This window comes from Dermochelys coriacea, chromosome 1, assembly GCF_009764565.3.
Source record: "Dermochelys coriacea isolate rDerCor1 chromosome 1, rDerCor1.pri.v4, whole genome shotgun sequence".
In the NCBI taxonomy this organism is placed as follows: domain Eukaryota; kingdom Metazoa; phylum Chordata; order Testudines; family Dermochelyidae; genus Dermochelys; species Dermochelys coriacea.
This window is the reverse complement of record NC_050068.2, coordinates 190,294,964-190,312,702: the sequence shown is the minus strand read 5'-3', so window position 1 is coordinate 190,312,702 and position 17,739 is coordinate 190,294,964. Positions and strand designations below refer to the sequence as shown.

The 17,739-nt window shown below is 44.2% G+C and overlaps 2 protein-coding genes across 11 annotated transcripts in view; one reads left to right on the top strand and one right to left on the bottom strand.

Moving 5' to 3' along the window:
• PROS1 (protein S) overlaps nt 1–14,167 on the bottom strand; it is a 44,015-nt gene extending 29,848 nt beyond the window's left edge. The window contains exons 1-5 of the mRNA XM_038412553.2: nt 13,611–14,167; nt 5,902–6,059; nt 4,407–4,431; nt 3,944–4,030; nt 92–214 (exon numbers count right to left, since the gene is read on the bottom strand). Of these exons, the coding sequence (XP_038268481.2) occupies nt 92–214; nt 3,944–4,030; nt 4,407–4,431; nt 5,902–6,059; nt 13,611–13,989 (772 nt within the window). The 5' untranslated portion in view covers nt 13,990–14,167. The remainder of the gene's footprint in view (nt 1–91; nt 215–3,943; nt 4,031–4,406; nt 4,432–5,901; nt 6,060–13,610) is intronic.
• A 2,471-nt stretch (nt 14,168–16,638) lies between these two features.
• Nucleotides 16,639–17,739, top strand: part of ARL13B (ADP ribosylation factor like GTPase 13B) — an 83,130-nt gene continuing 82,029 nt past the window's right edge. For 4 of the 10 annotated variants that reach the window (XR_006279743.1, XR_006279740.1, XR_006279739.1 and 1 more), the window contains exon 1: nt 16,650–16,941. The gene's annotated coding sequence lies outside the window, so the exon portion shown is untranslated. Of the gene's footprint in view, nt 16,942–17,225; nt 17,376–17,739 lie in introns of those variants that run through there. The other 6 variants (XR_006279742.1, XM_043510236.1, XM_043510227.1 and 3 more) reach the window with 4 other exon arrangements.

Below are 17,739 nucleotides of genomic sequence, written 5' to 3'. Positions count from 1 at the left end.
TTATCTATTTAAAGATATGGTACTGTTAATAATGCTCTAATTTCAGCCATAGTAATGGTTACTACCATCATAGTCATAAAATGGATTGTACCTTCTTCACATCTCTCTCCTTGCCAGCCTGGTTTACAGACACAAGAGTATCTGGCTTGCCCGTCGATGCATTCCATATATCCATCTTCATTACATGGTAGAGGGTTACATTGGTTTGAAATTTCTGTGTGTGCACAGGGGGGAAAAAAGTTCATTTTTACACTCCGCCTTTCCATAATCTTATTTCCTTCCTCCTTTCCTTTGATAGTCACCATTCACAAGAAGGAAAAAGCTTGCCATACAAGAAAAAACATCCACATAGCACATGCCCTTCTATTAATTCTGCCCAGAGGTAAGTTATCTCAAAAGTTACAACGCACTTTGTCCCCTTTGGCAGCTAGTCCAAAGACAACATTACCAGTTATGGATCAGTAACATTTTCCCCCCACCAAGAGAAGACCATTATGAAATGAATTGCTCATGGAAATTGGTATACAGTGCTTGTTATTACTGGGTGCAGATTGGTCCAGGTTGGTAATAGCAGCAAGCCACTACCAAACAAAGGCTCTTCAGTGGCATAGGTAAATTAACCTAGAGGTCTCAGTTCAGTTCTTAGTGAATAGCTGTCTGCATCAATCATCATCCCAGTTGTCTCAGCAGAGGCCAAGGTCTGAAAGGTACAGAGACTAATTCCTTTGTCATGCTAGAGGTGGCACATTTTGCGTGGAAGTTTACAACCCTGCGGCCAGTGCCGTACATGCTCCATTGACAAACTGGAAACTTCACTTCCCAGTGCTATCCAACTGGCAGCTTTCACTAACTTTAAATTCACTTACAAAAATCAAAAACTGGAGCATGGAGAGGAATCGAGAAGTCTCTGTGCATGCCTGCGTGGCAATGTAAAGCGAAGTGCAACATGCCTACCACAGGGAGAACACAGCCTATTGTTTTACTCTGTACTCCCCTAAGTTGGTAGGTAAGTTTATATAAATTCACACATCTGGGGACAAAGGTCAATGCTAAGTATAGTACAATAAAAAAGTAGGGCAAAACTCCCTGACTAAAGCAGGTGGATCTATGTTGACTTTAATGGAGTACATCTATTTTCACCGGGTGAATTTGGCCTAAAGTCTGTAAACTCACTTTTGATTAAATACCATAATTTAAGATTCATTCTTCTGGCCATCCCACACTTCAGGTCTATGGTTTCCTTTTCCTCACCCCTTCCTCACCCCCCAACTCTAACCAGTTACTTATATTTGTGGAGCTGATACACTCCTATGATCTTATTTCACTGTAAAATACTAATTGTGGTAGGGATGGGAGTATTTTGTATTATCTGTTGTTGTATGGTATGAAGATTGTGTAAGGTTGATTAAGACATCACTGCAAATTGAGCAGGTGGATTTAGCTAACCATGCCAGATTGCATTGATGTTTATCTTTGCTAAGAAGGCTTGGACTTCAGTAATAGTGAGTGGTTTACAGACCAGGTTGGAAGTGGATTGGCAGAACGCAATTATGCTACACTTGCCCACATTATGCATAGCCGAAGCCCAGTTAGTCCCCCTGACTTTCATATGAACTCAAATTAAAAATGAAAGGATAAAAATGAGGACACATGGCAAAGTTAGATGTAGGCAAAAATTTTCAAAAGCTCCTGTGTTCGATTTTCCAAAGTGACTTTGGCACTCGGAGCCAGATTTACAAAAGTATTTAGGCACCTAAACATGCAGATAGGAGCCAGTGGGCTTTATCAAAGTGTTTAACCTATGTAGATGCTTTAGAAAATCATATTAGGCGCCTAAATATCTTTAAAAATCTGGCCATTAGGCACCTAGACCTCATTGAAAATTAATGGATCTTATATTCCTGAGTGCCTAAGTCACTTCTGAAAACAGGACAGAGGCTTCTAATAGCCAGATTTATAAGGAAATGTAGGCATCTATAGATGCAGAGATTAGGTATGTACTGAAATTTTCATAAGTGCCTAGGTGTCTAACTCATGAGAGTTGGGCGCTTGTGAAATCCCAGTATGCGCCTATCTGTAACTTAGGTTCCTAAATACTTTTTAAAAATCTGGCCCCTGGAAGCATTTGAAAATTGTACAAGTTATCTTTTTACTTACTTTTTTAAAACATTTTGTTTTGGCATTTGCTACTTTGCCATGTGGAACCATATGAGGATTAAAATTAATATCTAGGTGTCCTCATGGGAGAGTGTTCAGCAACATTAAATGTTCACACACCTCTGTAGCGCCCTACCTTGCCCTGCCCCCCAAGCCTCCAATGGGGGGGGAGGGGATGAATGAGAATACACTTTAATTTGTGACTGCAGGCATGTTGGCAGAGTAATCTAGAAAGTGTGCTCATCTGTGGCAGTGTGTAGTGTAATTATTAAGGATTCTTTTTTGCCCTCATTTCCTCTCAAGGACAAACACAGGGATGGGTGCTTAAGGATAAATATATATTCAGACTGGAAACTCTTTCAAATACCTAGGCAGGGTGGTGTGCACTTGTGAACAAGCAGATCAAGCTGGACACAAGTAGAGGAGTGCGCTAAATTTGGTAATGGGCTGATGCAAAATATTCCCTTGTGATTTTGGAGGAATTGTGTCCTTTCCACAGCTCTTCTGGGGTTGCACAGCGGTATGCTGTTTCTTACTCTACTTCTGAGGGAATTTTGTGCCACTGCGCACACGCAGAATTCATGTGTCCTGCAGAATTTTATTTTTTTCTGCAGAAAATACTTTCTGCCCTAGAAGTGTTGCAGTTCTGCCTTTCTCCCACCAGAGGCCACTGTGGCACCAGAACAGCCAACAGCATGAATGCAGCAGGCTGTTCTGGTGCCACAGTGGCCTCTGGTGGGCAAAAGGCAGAACTGAGGCACTTCTGGGGCAGAATGTATTTTCGTGTGGGGGGGGGAGTTGTGTGTGCATGCAGTGGCACATAATTCCCCCAGGAGTAGAAATTCATCACAGTACCTGGCCCATGGAGCCAGATTAGGATAGACAAAGTGGGGCACACGGGGCTGCTGGGGGGTCACAGACAGCGGTTCAGAATGGCTAGTGGGGGGACAGACTCAGGTGCTAGTGGGGTGACAGCATTGAGCCAGGGGCTGAATGGGAGTGGGGCTGCAGGGACACATGGGGATGGGGCAGGGGGCTGCAGGGACCCATCAGGATGGGGGAGATGTGGGGACAGGGATGGATGTGCCTGCCAAATGGGAGAGGTTTGGGATTAGCCAGGGTCTGCATGGGCGAGGCTCCCCAACAATCCTGCCCCCCCCAAAAAAAACCCCCTGTTCCATACTTCTCCCATCCACACCAAACAACCCTCCAGGTTCACTCCAGGCTCCTACCCTCTCCCTCAGCACCTCTGTCCCCCTGACACCCTCAAGCCTTTGCACTGTGTCTGATGGGTGCAGGAAATATAGTTCTGTGTTGTAATTTAAATGAATTACTCCAAGTTCTAAATTAATATGCCTAGTAAGGAATCTATTGGTCAATTTTTTTTATCAGAATCTTTTTTTTTTGGGTCTATATTGTTAGACATACTTGCTGACATATATTTTGAAATAAATTCCCAAAATAATTGAAACTGTCCTGATTATATTGTGTTATTTTTGACAAATGAAATTTGCAGAATTTTAAAACATTGTGTGCAGAATTTTTAATTTTTTGGCGCATAATTTCCCCAGAGTATTACTCAAGAGTGAGAGTAAACTCTACTATTTTGAATGTAATTTTACTTTCTAGATAACTGTATTATGAGCTAAAATACAAGTTACTTTTTTCTTACTAGGTGAACTGCTCTGTATAGGGGCAGGGTGTATGCTTAAACCCAAATCAGTATTAGATACACCATAACTCTGTTTTCAGTACTGTTTGTGAAATTTATATCACAAATTCTTACCTTTAACACAGGTTCTCAGGTCACTTGAGGAATCTGGAACAACATCAGTAATCCTGAAAATCCCTGCTCGATGAGAGCCGAGGCAGCCTGTAAATACAGACCAACACAATCTGCTTATGGGCCAAACACCCATTTAAACTGAAATCATCACAACAGAAATTAAGCACTGCACCTTCAAAGAGCCTATTCTCACAGTTTGAGCTAGAAAACCAGTTGACACATTAAGGACACCTGATCACAGCCTCACATTCTGAATGGCTCAGTCGGGTTCTAACTGTACAGAAGAGCTGGTGAGCTACTGCACATCAGAATTCAAAAGTAAAACACCCAGCTATTGCTGCTGGAGTAACTCAACTGATAGTATGCAATTGGGAAGAAAGCCCTCAGTATCATACAAACTCTATGATAAAGTACAGCACAAAAGAGGTGTGGTTTTTGTGGGTTGAGGGGGATTGGTACTTACTTAAATATTTGGGGTAAAAATATTCCTGTAAAAAGAATAAGAGAAGTTTAGTAAGTTTCAAGATAATTGGAATTATTATAAACTGTTAACTAGATCTTTACTGAATGGTATTTGTGCTGTAATTGAAAAAGGAGGTCCATCAATTATCATTTTTATTCATCTGTGGAGTCAGCTAGGAATATTCTATAAAACTTGCTTTTAGATTCAAACACAGGCCTCCAGATTACCAGGGGGAGGGAGTGGCAGAAAAAAAAATAGGTGAGGAATCCTCTCCCTTTACGGTTCTGCTCTCCAAGAGGGAGATCAGGATTCATCAGGGAATAGTATTTCTCTCCCTGAGTCAGAGAGGGAGAAAGGACCAGTCTGCCACTTGCTGAGTCAGCACACACTATGGAGGCCCCAAAATCAAGAGGTGCAAAATTGTTTCTTGTATTGCTTATGCCTAAAAGTCCTGTACAGAGTGGCAGTCCAAGTCATACATTACAGGCAGATAAGATCTAAAAGAGAAGTAATTCAGACTTTTCAAAGGAATCTTGACCTGTCTTTTTGTAGACACAAGTGCCTGATTTTCAGGTGCAGTCAGATACTTGGTCACCTAGAAGGAGATTTTCAAAGGCATAAAGGACAATTAATGGGAGCTGGACACAACTGTCCTTTCTGCCTTTGAAACTCTCCCCCCTATATGGCAAGATTTTCACCCAAAATTAATTCTGGAAACAAAATTGCACCTAAAAATGACAGGTACTAAAAATATAGCTTTGAACATGTATATATATTTAAAATGAAATGGGAAAATATTTTGGCTTTTTATTTAACTAAGTGGTAAATTTTATGTGGTAATTTTTTTTTAAATTAAAAACTATCACCCTAACATTCAAAAGTAGCCCAATAGCCCATGCTATTTGATCAAAGGCGGATCATGCAAACAATAGACTTTATTTACAACCAAAAATAAGATAATTCATTTTCTAACTTTATATATCTACTGATTAACATCCATTCTGTAATGCAAATTTAATGTCTCAAACATTTAACATTGTAGATCCAGTGTGCTGTGCATGAGCTCAGGCATTGAACTCTTGTATTTAGAAGAAAGTCCTTCAGCAAGGGTGCCCAATATCTTTATGATAAAAATGGCTGAACCAGCAATTTGTTAGAAGAGAAAGGGCCATATTTAAATGTTTTGTTCTGCAAGTGGTCTCTTTGTAGAATTCTCATTTGAAGCCAATGGGTTTTCCATGCATGGAGTGCTGGGAAATTTGTGCCTCAAATAGAAAAAAAAGAACGAACACACAGCCATACTTTGTGCATCTGCTCGGTCTTCCTTAATAGGTAATGCATATGCACTGGGCTGGCACTCTGCACGTGGAAGAATTTCACTCTTGGTCTGAATACTTTTTAGCCCTGCTATATAGAAACCTAACATTTCTAGGTTTTTTCTTCCTCCTTGGCACAAAACTGTTCTCCAGTTGTCAAATGCTCATCAAATTCTTACCGTTTCAGGATTATTTTCAAATATTTCTCTGGCTTCTTCTTTATTGCACAGTTCTTCAATGCATTCTCTTTCTAAATTTCCCTTCTTACTTTCTTCCATAAAAGAATTGGCTCGACGTTTCCTAACCAGGAACTCGGAGGCATACTGCTGAGACAAAACTTTGTAGAACCAAACAAACATTTTTCACATTGTACAGCTCAGCAATGTGGCAGGGTAAAAATTCAGTTACCGTGAAATGCTAGAACAAAAATCAGAATTGAGTCGGTAGTCATGCTGTAGCCATGTGCAGCATTGCCAGGAAATGTGGGAGAGAGGAAGGATATTTCAGGATTGCTTTGTCTGTGTGTTAGTTGCCAAAAAAATATACATATATATAAAAAACCCCTGATTGACATTTACAAGGGTTCTTAGATCTCTTTTTACAAAGCCATGCCCAGAGCATCATTTAAATGTCACTGTGTTAATGGAAAACATTGTTTTAATCCTGGGTATTCTAAAAAAAAGGGAGAGACTTGACAGGCAGGATGAAAAATGATGCAGAATCTTACAATATGTTAGAATAACCTGTTTTATCTACATAGAAGTAAGGTATTCTGTGAACCACTTATTTTATACAAGGCCATAAGTGCCTTTTTTAAGTCAAGAATGCCTGCTAATACTTTACTTCACAACCTAAGGTGAACAATCCAGTACACAATGCAAAATCTCAGATGATGCCAGTGGCACAGCTTGAAAAATGTTTAAGCTGATGTTGTGAAAGGAAATTCATGTCCCTCTACAAATGTTAGTGGAGATACTTACAGACAACCTACGTATTTTACAGTTGTAATGCTGCATGTGTATCACTATTTATTTTTTGCACATCTGTGTTGCTATTACTACTGACTTTTAATTTTAAATGTGTTGTGAAAAAATTAGTTAGAGAAGATTTTGTTGTAGCAATAATCACTATTCTACTGGGACCTGATTCAAAGTGGAAAAACTCCCACTGATTTCAACGAGTTTTGAATCAGGCCCTTAATACATTCTGCACATGGTACTGCAGATACAGCATCTAAATTAGACTAGGGTTTTTCTGTTGCTGTATTTGTTTTTGACTATTCCTAGTCAACAAGAAAGATATAGATGAACAGACCTGGAAAAAGTCCAAGGTATAGGGTTAGAGGGTGAGGCTGACATGTTAGTGGATGGGCACCACAGTTCTATACCCGCATTGCACTAATTAGCATATTCATAATTTACTCTATCAGATTAGAATGAACGTATGAAACCTGCAGTGCATAATCAGACAGGCTGACCATACTATTCATCACTGTCCTGTGAGCATCAGTTCAGGCAGACGTAACTCATGGTCTGACAGAGGACGGTATTCATTATCTGAAATCTTGACGCACAGTAATGGAGAGCATCCCATTTTTTATGCACTGCTAAATGGACTAAAGAAGAGTGAAACTGATACGGTGTATTAGCAAGAGTGTTGTGTACCTTCCCACTGGAACATTTATCCTTTGCTATGGATTGCTCTTGGGTGGCATGCCTCAAACACAATACTAACTCATCTGCATGCCTCAAACACAATATTATAGCTAGTCTATTAAATATAAGAAATGCAACTGAGGGGCTCACAATAGCTGCATCAGTGGATATCATATCAAGTTGCAGGCATCTCTCACAAGAACTTCTTCATTATATTTCTTCTGTTTTTTTGTTGCAAGGGCTTGTGGTTTACACTGAAGATTTAAGGTTGCCTAACTGGCTTCTACCTCACCTTCATTTTAACAAGATATTAAGGGCAGGATTTCCAAAGATGCACAATAGACCGGCTGTCCTACACCTCTGAAGTATGAGCCAGACTTTTCTATCAATGGTCAGCTAGCAATTCTGGCTTGCATGGAACTGGCCACAGTATTTTATTTCTTCCACCTCTATAGTGATCCATTTGTATATGTTACAAGACCAGTGAAGAAAAATCTTGAAGGGTGAAGAATTGCACATACATAACTGTTAAGATGATGGAAAAGTTTTCCCCATGAAGGAAAGTTCATGTTGTGAAAAAACATCCCACATGTGTGAAACCTTTGCGCTTAATCTGTGCCACGTTGTATTTAACTCAGCCACTTTGGTATCTTTCTCCAGACCTGAAGAGGAGCTCTGTGAAGCTCAAAAGCTTGTCTGTTGTACCAGAAGTTGGTCCAATAAAAGATATTACCTTGCCTATCTTGTCTCTCTCTAATCAAAGATGACCATTTGAGCCATCCATAAAGATAGAGTGGTGCAGCAGCTTTACACGTAGAGGGACAAAAAGTAGTGGCCGAAAGAGATCAAGACTCAGTAATAACAAAGTTGTGTATGTTAAGAATAATCACAGAGGGCTTTTAAAAAGTTTCATGTGGGCATATTCCCCTTAGCAACAACCTTCCAATTCCAGTAACCGCTACTGTGTAAATAAATTGTTAGGTAATGCTAATCCACTGCAACATTGTAATCCTAGCAATACAGCGTAGCTGCTGTTGGTAACCCTTCTATACACAACGGTTGGATTAATTTCTTTTTTAATAGGTTTATGGAAATGTTCCCTATTACTTTTAGCAATGACAGATTGTTCACTTCCACCAAAAGGCCTGACCCTACTCCCTTTGAAGCAGAAAGGAGTTTTGTCACTTCTCTTTTTGTGATTTCCTGTGCTTCCTCCTCCCCCTCCCCCAATATTTGTATTGGAGTGCAAGGAAAGTGTTCAGAGTAGCAGCCGTGTTAGTCTGTATTCTCAAAAAGACAAGGAGTACTTGTGGCACCTTAGAGACTAACAAATTTATTTGAGCATAAGCTTTTGTGTTAGTTTATCTGCTGAACCGGCCTTTCTTTACACACATTCTGCTGCTTCATTAAAAAAAAATCCTTATCTCTATTGCATGTTTGATTACTGGAACTCAAATTATCTTGTGACTCTTTCAAACAAAAAGTGAATATAATAGGCCTGATCAAACTATAACTGAAGTCCATTGAGAATCTTGCTATTGATATCAATAGGCACTGGATGGGCTGTAGTTATCTAACAATTATTTATCAGGTGCCTATTTAGAAATAGTACTGTTGAAAGAAATAAAAACATAGGACCAGATTCACTGGTTCACTCCATTTATGCTTCTGGTGCTGCAAAGCAGCCATAAATCTAGCTTAAATAGGCTGGTTAAGAAGGGTTTACAGTTGTTTTGTGTCACCAAAGGAGCACAAAGCAACCGTAGTGTACCTGTGATTTGGCCCACAAGCACTAAAAAAAAAATAAAATAAAATAAAATAAAATAAACATAGTGCTGCTGCAGAAAGTGGAGCTAAATCAGTGATGTAGCTGCCATGTAGCAATTAACTCCTTACTTCCAAGAAAGAGATTTTTATTAAATGCATTAGTAATATGTGAACCAGTAATGGAACCCCTACATACAGAGGATTTCCCATCTCCAGGCACATGAAAAATAAATATATTTTCATTTGTAATTCTTTCATTAGGCTATGCAAATAAGATACATGTTTTTATATGTAACTGAACATGTGTAAATGTATGTTTAGATCATGCAATTTAGATCCTGACTCTTGAAAACTGGTCCCAAAATGTCTTGAAGAAAAACATTTGTTTTCTTTTGAACAAGTTTAACAGGTATTTGTTGTTACTCTGTTTACCACTGACAGTTTACTTTTTGTCATCCAGTATCCCAAATTAAATATAGCCTCTGCCCTGAAGAATTTACAGTCTATTGCCCAGTCCTGCCATAGGACCAGTGCAGACATACCCTCACATGACATTGGTGAGGCTCTACGCAGGTTCAAGGGTCTGCTCATGTCGATCTGACTACAGGATGGAAGGCTTTAAAGGCAGAGGCACAGAGTGCCTCATAGTTAGGGCTCTACCAAATTCATGGTCCATTTTGATCAATTTCACGGTCATAAGATTTAATAAATCATAAATTTCATGATTTCAGCTATTTAAATCTGAAATTTCACTGTGTTGTATCTGTAGGGGTTCTGACCCCAAAAGGAGCTGGGGGGGATGGTGTCACAAGGTTATTGTCAGGGGGTTGCAGTACCCATACTTCTGTGCTGCTGCTAGCAGTGGTGCTGCCTTCAGAACTGAGTGGCCGGAGAGTGGCAGCTGCTGGCTGGGAGCCTAGCTCTGAAGGCAAAGCCGCCATGAGCAGCAGCGCAGAAGTAAGGATGGCATGGTATGGTATCTTAGGTGCCAGCTTCCTCACAGGCCCGGGGGGTACTCAACTCCCCACTCTATCCCAGGTCCCGATCCCATAGCCCAAGCCACAGCCGGCCTCTTCCTGCCCCTGCTCCTCCCAAGTCCCCTCCCCGCCTCTTCCCACCCACACCCTGCTTCTTCCCCACCTCTTCCCACAAAGGTTCCGCTCCTGCTCCCCTGAGCATGCCCCATCCCTGCTCTTCTCCCTCCCAGAGCCTCCTGCATGCTGCGAAACAGCTGATTGTGACAGGCGGTAAGTGCTGGGAGGGAGGGGGAAGAGTCGATTGGCGAGGCCGGCAGCAGGGAGGAGGCGCTGGGAGGGAAAAGCTGCTGGTTGCTAAGTCACTGCTGGTGACTGGTGGGTGCTAAGTCACCGCTAATTTTTTTCCTTGGGTGCTCTAGCCCTGGAGCACCCACGGAGTTGGTGCCTATGTATGGTATAGCCACCCTTACTTCTGTGCTGCTGCTGGCAGAGCACTGCCTTCAGAGCTGGACACCCAACCAACACCTGCCACTCTCCAGCTGCCCGGATCTGAAGGCAGCACAGAAGTAAGGGTGACAATATCACAACCCTCTTAAAATAACCTTGCAACCCTCCTGCAACTACCTTTTGGGTGAGGACCCCCAATTTGAGAAATGCTGGTCTCCCCTGTGAAATCTTTATATTATAGGGTAAAAGCATACAAAAGACCAGATTTCAAAGGGAGACACCAGATTTCACGATCCGTTATGCCTTTTTTTACAGCCATGAATTTGGTAGGGCCCTACTCATAATGCATGTGAATGAGGATGCTAAATTAAGGTTGTATGAGTATTGCTAAGTCTGGCATTACCTAAATTTTGACTGCTTGACTTTGGAACCTTAATGTTTTTAATGTAACATTGTTTTTTTTTCCAAGGTCATACACAATAATTAAAGGTCCACAGAAGGACATTTGGGAGATCCAATTTACTTTTTTCTTATAATACAAGAACAAGAGGAGCAGGGCTGCCTGAAATTTGGGATTTTTGTAGCCGGAAATTTAAATATTTCAACATTTGGTTTTGTTCCAATTCAGAATTAAACGTTTCTTCTTTTTTACGTTTCCAGTGAACCAGAAATTCTGAATTTCATTTGTTTTGGCAATGCTGACCAAGGGCATTTCTGAAATTAAATATGCTCCCAGGGACCCCAGTAGCAGTTGATTAACAAGAATCATGTTGACTTTAGTTTCACCACTGCTGTAAAGCAGTGTTGGAACTGACAATAATCATATCAATTTCAATCAGCAGCTGCCAGGACTCCCAGGGTCTGTGGCCCTGGGGCAGTGCACATAGCACAGTCGTCCCAGAGCCACCAGCCCTGGAAGACCTGGGGTCCCAAGCAGCCCACCAGGAAACTAGGCAGATTTCTGATGGAACCCTGGCTGTGATTCAACAAAAGTTTGGCAAACCTGAGATGTTTTCACAAAACATTTTGAGTTCAACTAATTGGCATTTTCTGAGGACACTTTGTTTCACCAGAAAATTCCAAACCAGCTCCAAAGAGGACTGTAGATTAAATTCAAATTCAGCACATTTATATTCAATAAAAGAATTTTTTGATGCAGGTTGTAACTAATCCTGCAGTGCTCAATGCCGCAAGATATTATTGAGAAAAATATTTTAGTTAAAATTGATTAGCCACTTATATGAATTTGAACAACATAAGTAGTTATAGTACATATAACAAAATTTATAAGGGCTCGCCATCCTCATGCTTCAAGGCGTAAACCGATCAGCAGCCATACACAAAAGCAAACTTTTCATGATGGTTACAGTATTACACAATTCTCTGCCATTGCAGGATGAATTCCCTGATATTACAGGGGCATGGGAATACTTCGGTCCCTCCTACTCTCTGCCTGTGGCACATCATTGTTTAGTCACTTTAAAATATCAGTTGTTGGGTTTAGGCAGGTGCTGGGTGATTGTGGTGGCATGTGAGATAAAGGAAGTCAGACTAGATGGTCTGGTGGTCCCTTCTGGCCTTAAACTTAATGAGTCCATGACAACAAGATGAATTATTGGGGATGCTTTTGAAAGCACCTGGCATTGTTAGAGCCATAACTGGAATACTAGCCTAGATGAACCACTCGGGGTTTGCACTGATATGGCAATTTGAATTTTCAAATATAAATGTTAATGGAAAGATAAGTGGGAAGGTAATATAATGGGGGAGTAAGGGAAGAGAGAAAACTAAGGAAGAAGGCATGAACAAAGAAGAAAAAGTCATGAAAAAAGGGGTTTCTTTTAGGCTCTGCACAGAAATAAGGTAGAAAATGAGCTTTCGTCATTCTCTAGCATTTAAACAAAAGGTTGAATGGTAAATATTAGGTTTTTTCTGACTGTTTAATCATTAAACAGGTCACAAACATGCTTACATTTTAAAGATTCTAATTCTGCTAGTGCCACTAATTACTTCCCTGTGAATGGTCTTACTCTGGCACCAGCAAAAAAGTGCTGTTTGACCTGAGTGCATACTGACCCCCTCCCCCATTACCTCTAGAATATTTTTCCTCTCTCTACATTAACAAAAGGCTATTTGGACATGTCTTTTCAGCTAATCCGCATTACCAGTAGCATCCTGCCTAATTTCAAAGCATCAGCTTTGAAGTTATGCTGCCCAGGCAACCTTCAGACCACACTCATTTGACTAAAGAAAACAAATAAATAATAAGTCAAATATAAAAATTGTACCAAAGCACTTTCTCAACATTAGAGTTGTATTAACAATTCCCTGGAAATAAGTAATATTCAAAATAATGGCCATGAGCAAGGAAGACCCCCAACTTGAATTCAACAAGACTCATTGAGAGGCTACTTTAGTCACAGGACTGCATTTTTTTGTGTGCTAAAAACATCAGCAATATCAACCTGTTTCTGCCACAAAAGTGACCTCCACATTTAGCTAAAACAATGTGCGGGGAGTCTGGTTTGTTCACCCATACTAATGCATTTTGAAGAAAAACAAAAACAGCAACGCTGAAGCTCAAAGTTCAGGAATTGCACCACGATGATAAGGGTCTGTTTCGTGTGTAAAAAAAACGAGGGGAGAACTTAGACCTACCATTGCAAAAACTGGAACTCCTGTCACATTTTCAGACCAAACCCCTCTCCTTCTGATGCCCGGGGCAACACGAACTTGACGCAAATGGGGGCTAATGGCCTAAATCACTCTGAATTCTGCTATCTCAATGACACTGGATCTGTCCTCAGGAGAAAACAGGCAAGCAGCAAATTATTTCCACAAACGTACAAAGCAATAATGTTGTTTCTACGACTGCAATCTAGGAGCCCGATAGATTACTAGACCGCTGCCACCATCGCCTTGCGACGCGCACTAAGTTTCCAGGTGCGGTGCATAACAAGGGGCAAGAACCAATCCGAATTATGCACACAGACAAGCAAGTGTGAACTTTGCCTAAGTTTTGAAGCGGCTGAATTTACTTACATGTCCTGGCCTCGGAGAGAGCAATCGCCACAACAAAACACGCGTGGAAACCGATGCAGCGCCTGTCCAGCAGCTTCATCCTTCCAGAAAGCAGCTGGAAGGGGTTACCAGGCACGTGTGTCTGGCGCTGGGGAGATATGGCCAGACAGGGCGCCTTAGTTAGCACAGCGTCTCTGTTTGCTTTGTGCCTGCTGCAGCTTCTGAGGGAAATAGCAGCAGGGCAGCAGCCGGGGATCTCGTGCCGGACTCCGGCCGCCCTGGAGAGCTGGGGGAGGGAGGGACAGTGTCTGTGTGTGTGTGTGTGTGTGTGTGTGTGTGCGCGCGCGGGGCCCCGCTGGACACTTCCAGGAAACATTCCGAAGTGTTTCTCATGGAGCATAAACAGGATGCGCGGAGCTCCAGGGGCAGCCAGAGCCTGGAGGCTGCTGAGCGCCAAGCGCTGCTTTACAGCTGCCCGCAAAACTGGCGGGGCCGGAGAGAAAGAAATTGCAAAAAGTAAAACAATGGCCTGCAAAAATTCACTCCTGGGCTTCGTTAAAAGTTCAGTTTCGTCAACATGTTCTGACCAGGGCTTAGCTCTCCCACCCAGATCCAGAGAGGGACGGATTCCCCCCCCCCCCCGCGCCCCCCCCCCAGGGGGCACCACACACAGGGTTCAGCTCAGGCAGACGCCAGGCACAGCTCCCCTGCCACAGACACCCCCTCAGGGACACCAGGCACAGCTCCCCAGCCACAGACACCTCTTGGGGACACTAGGCACAGCTAGGGTTGCCAACTTTGGTTGGACAAATGCCTGGAGATTTCATCACATAATGTTTGATTAAAGATGAATCTTTAATTCCTGGAGACTCCAGAACAATCCTGGAGGATTGGCAACCCAAGGCACAGCTCCCCAGCCGGACACCTCCCTGGGGACACCAGGCACAGCTCCCCAGCCACAGACACCCTCTCGGTGACATCAGGCACAGCTCCCCAGCCAGACACCCTCCCGCCTCCCCCCAGGATACCAGGGACAGCTCCTCAGCCAGACAACTCCCTAGGGACACCAGTGTGACAGCCTGTACCCTTGTGTTCACCCCTTCACAGGATTATGATACATTTTATATAAAGTATGCCTTGTGGTGTATCATTTGAAAACACATAATTTGCTGATTATGGGTGTCCTGGTAAAATATGTGTGGCAACCTTGTATGCAAAGTTATAAGATTCTTGTGTCTGATATAACTAAGACATGTTCCTGAACTTCCAAGTCTGGGGAGCAGCCACAAACAAGTTGCCCAGAGACAGAAGTCAAGCTGACCCCTTAGTTGGGTGTCAACAAAATCAAATGGGCCATCACCAGGTTCAGTAGCCATTTTTTGGGAGGACAGAGGGTGTGGGGGGAAAATCTACATCTGGACAAAGAAACAACAGCTTGGGGTTTCTGTCCACACACAGGTTTCAGAGTAGCAGCCATGTTAGTCTGTATTTGCAAAAAGAAAAGGAGTACTTGTGGCACCTTAGAGACTAACCAATTTATTAGAGCATAAGCTTTCGTAATGCATCCGATGAAGTGAGCTGTTGCTCACAAAAGCTTATGCTCTAATAAATTTGTTAGTCTCTAAGATGCCACAAGTACTCCTTTTCTCTTTGTCCACACACACTTTCTGTCTCCTAAACCTCCCCTGGAGCTGCTTCTTGAAGAAAAGACAGCACTAAAAGAAGGGAAAGCAGACACCCCAAATAAAGCCCTTTCTCTTTGTCCATGGCATCCACAACACCTGAAGAACAAAGGAAGCAGCATTGATCTGGGGCATTGAAATAAATTCAGACAATAAGACTGTTTGAACAATGGGTGAGAGTTTGAACTCATTTAGTTTAATTTAGGCATTGTGTGTTTTATTTTCTTGTAACCAACAGTTACAAGAAAATGACAGTTACAGTTATGCCTCATTACTTGTAATCACTTAAAACCTGTCCTGTAATTAATAAACTTGTTTTGTTTTATCTAAAGCAGTGTGTTTGGATTGAAGTATTTGGGATAACATGGGTTGTGCACATCATTTTCTATTTGTGAAATGACAGACTTTCTATGAGCTTGTGTTGTCCAGGAGGGAGCTGGGCAGTACAAGACACACATTGCTGGGGGAAAGTCTGGGACTGGGAATTTGCTGGTGTTGTCATGCTGTGTAATTCAAGGGTGGGTGGCTATAGCACTCCTCGAGTGTAACTGCAAAAAGAAAAGGAGGACTTGTGGCACCTTGGAGACTAACAAATTTATTAGAGCATAAGCTTTCGTGAGCTACAGCTCACTTCATCGGATGCACTGGGTGCCACAGAACTTACATGCCGAGGACACCGTGGTTCTTCTCCAGGGATGGAGAGAGCCCTGCCCCCCCCCACTCTGTGTGTGTCTGGGGGGGGGGCATAAGGATGATAAGAGGCTTCAAAGGGAAGCTGGAGTCTCTCCCCCGCCCCAAGAATTCTATCCCCACACACAATTGGTGACAGAATTGGTTGCCCTTGCTCCTTGAGCAACAACCCCCCCCCCCGCTCCCCATTGGCTCTCCCACAGCTCCGCCCCCTCGTTTGGCGGACATGATGGCCCCGCCCCCTTTCCGGTCACCAGGGGTTACCGTCCTTGTTACAAAAAGACCAGGAGGGCTTGGGGCACCTTAGAGACTAACACATTTACTCAGGCAAAAGCTTTCGGGAGCTACAGCTCACTTCAGCGGAGGCATGCAGTGGACCACTCCATAGGGCTAAATTCAGTGCCTTGCATAATGACATCTATGTTTTAATGACGGGCTGCAGAGCAGCGGGCGTGTTAGTCTGTATCCGCGAAAAGACCAGGCGGGCTTGTGGCACCTTAGAGACTAACACGTTTATTTGAGCCCACTGCATGCATCCGATGAAGTGAGCTGTAGCCCGCGAAAGCTCATGCTCCAATAAAGGCGTGAGTCTCTCAGGTGTCACAAGCCCTCCTGGTCTTTTGGCGGATACAGACTAACGCGCCCGCTGCTCTGCAACCCGTCCTAGGCACCTGCCCCTTCTTCCTCGCCTGGAGCGTTCTCCCTGGGGCCCCGACCCCGGCCCGTGGGCGAGCGCAGTGGGGGGGAAAGGGGGAGGGGGAGATCCGGTCACGTGCCACCCCAGCGGCAGCGTTGGGCCCGGAGGATCCGCTTCTGAGCGGAGCTACCGACTCGAACGCGGACCCCTCCCCCTCCCGGGGCCCTCATGGCGGCGGCGGGGGGGGTGGAGGGGGCGCGCGCGCGCGCGCGGGGAGCCGCCGGCGGGCGGGGCTACAGGCGCCTACGCGGCTGCGTCGCCTCGCCCCGCCGCTGAGCGCCAGGTAACGGGGTGGCCGCGAGCGCCCGGCTTGAGCCTCTCCACGGCCCCCCCCCCCTCCCCCTCCCGCCCCGGCTCCCCTCGCGCCTGCGCGGCGCCGTTGATGTCCCGGCCGGCGGTTGCCTGGGCTCGTTCGCGGTGCCCGCGGGCCCTGCTTGCCCACCCCGGGGGCCCTGTCCCGCCGGAGCGGTGCCGGAGCCGCGTCCCGGCTTCACGCGCGGGGAGCTTGGCCGAAGACCGGCGGGGGGGGGGGGGGGTTCCCTGGGGGCTGCTGCCGGGAGCGTTATGCCGGGGCCGGGGGTTCCGGCGCATCGTGCCCGCCGGGGTGGTGGGGGGCCGCCGGCCCGTCTTCCTGGCCAACGGCGGGTTGCTCCAGTCCCGGAAGAGAAGTGTGTGGGCAAAACTTTGGGCAGACTATTAAGCCTGCGGTGAGACAAGGTGGGTGAGGTAATGTCTTGTATTGGACCTTGCTCCTCGGGGGGGGCGGGGGGGGACAAGCTTTGGAGCTACACAGAGCTTTTCTTGCGGGGGGGAGAGCCCAGGGTGGCTCCAAAGCTTGTCACTCTCTCATCAACAGAAGTAGGTCCCATAAAAGAAAATTATCTTCCCTACCTCTTCTCTCTAATAGTCTGAAACTGACCTGGCCAGGACAACAGTGCAAACAACAGATGAACTCTCCAGACAGAGTAGAGTGGATCTTTGGTACCACCCGGAAGAAAATCTCTTCCCAGGCTGGAAGAGACCAGTACACTAGACCTGTCTGCAGGGTAGTGACTGGACGCTGCAACAGAGATGCATGGAT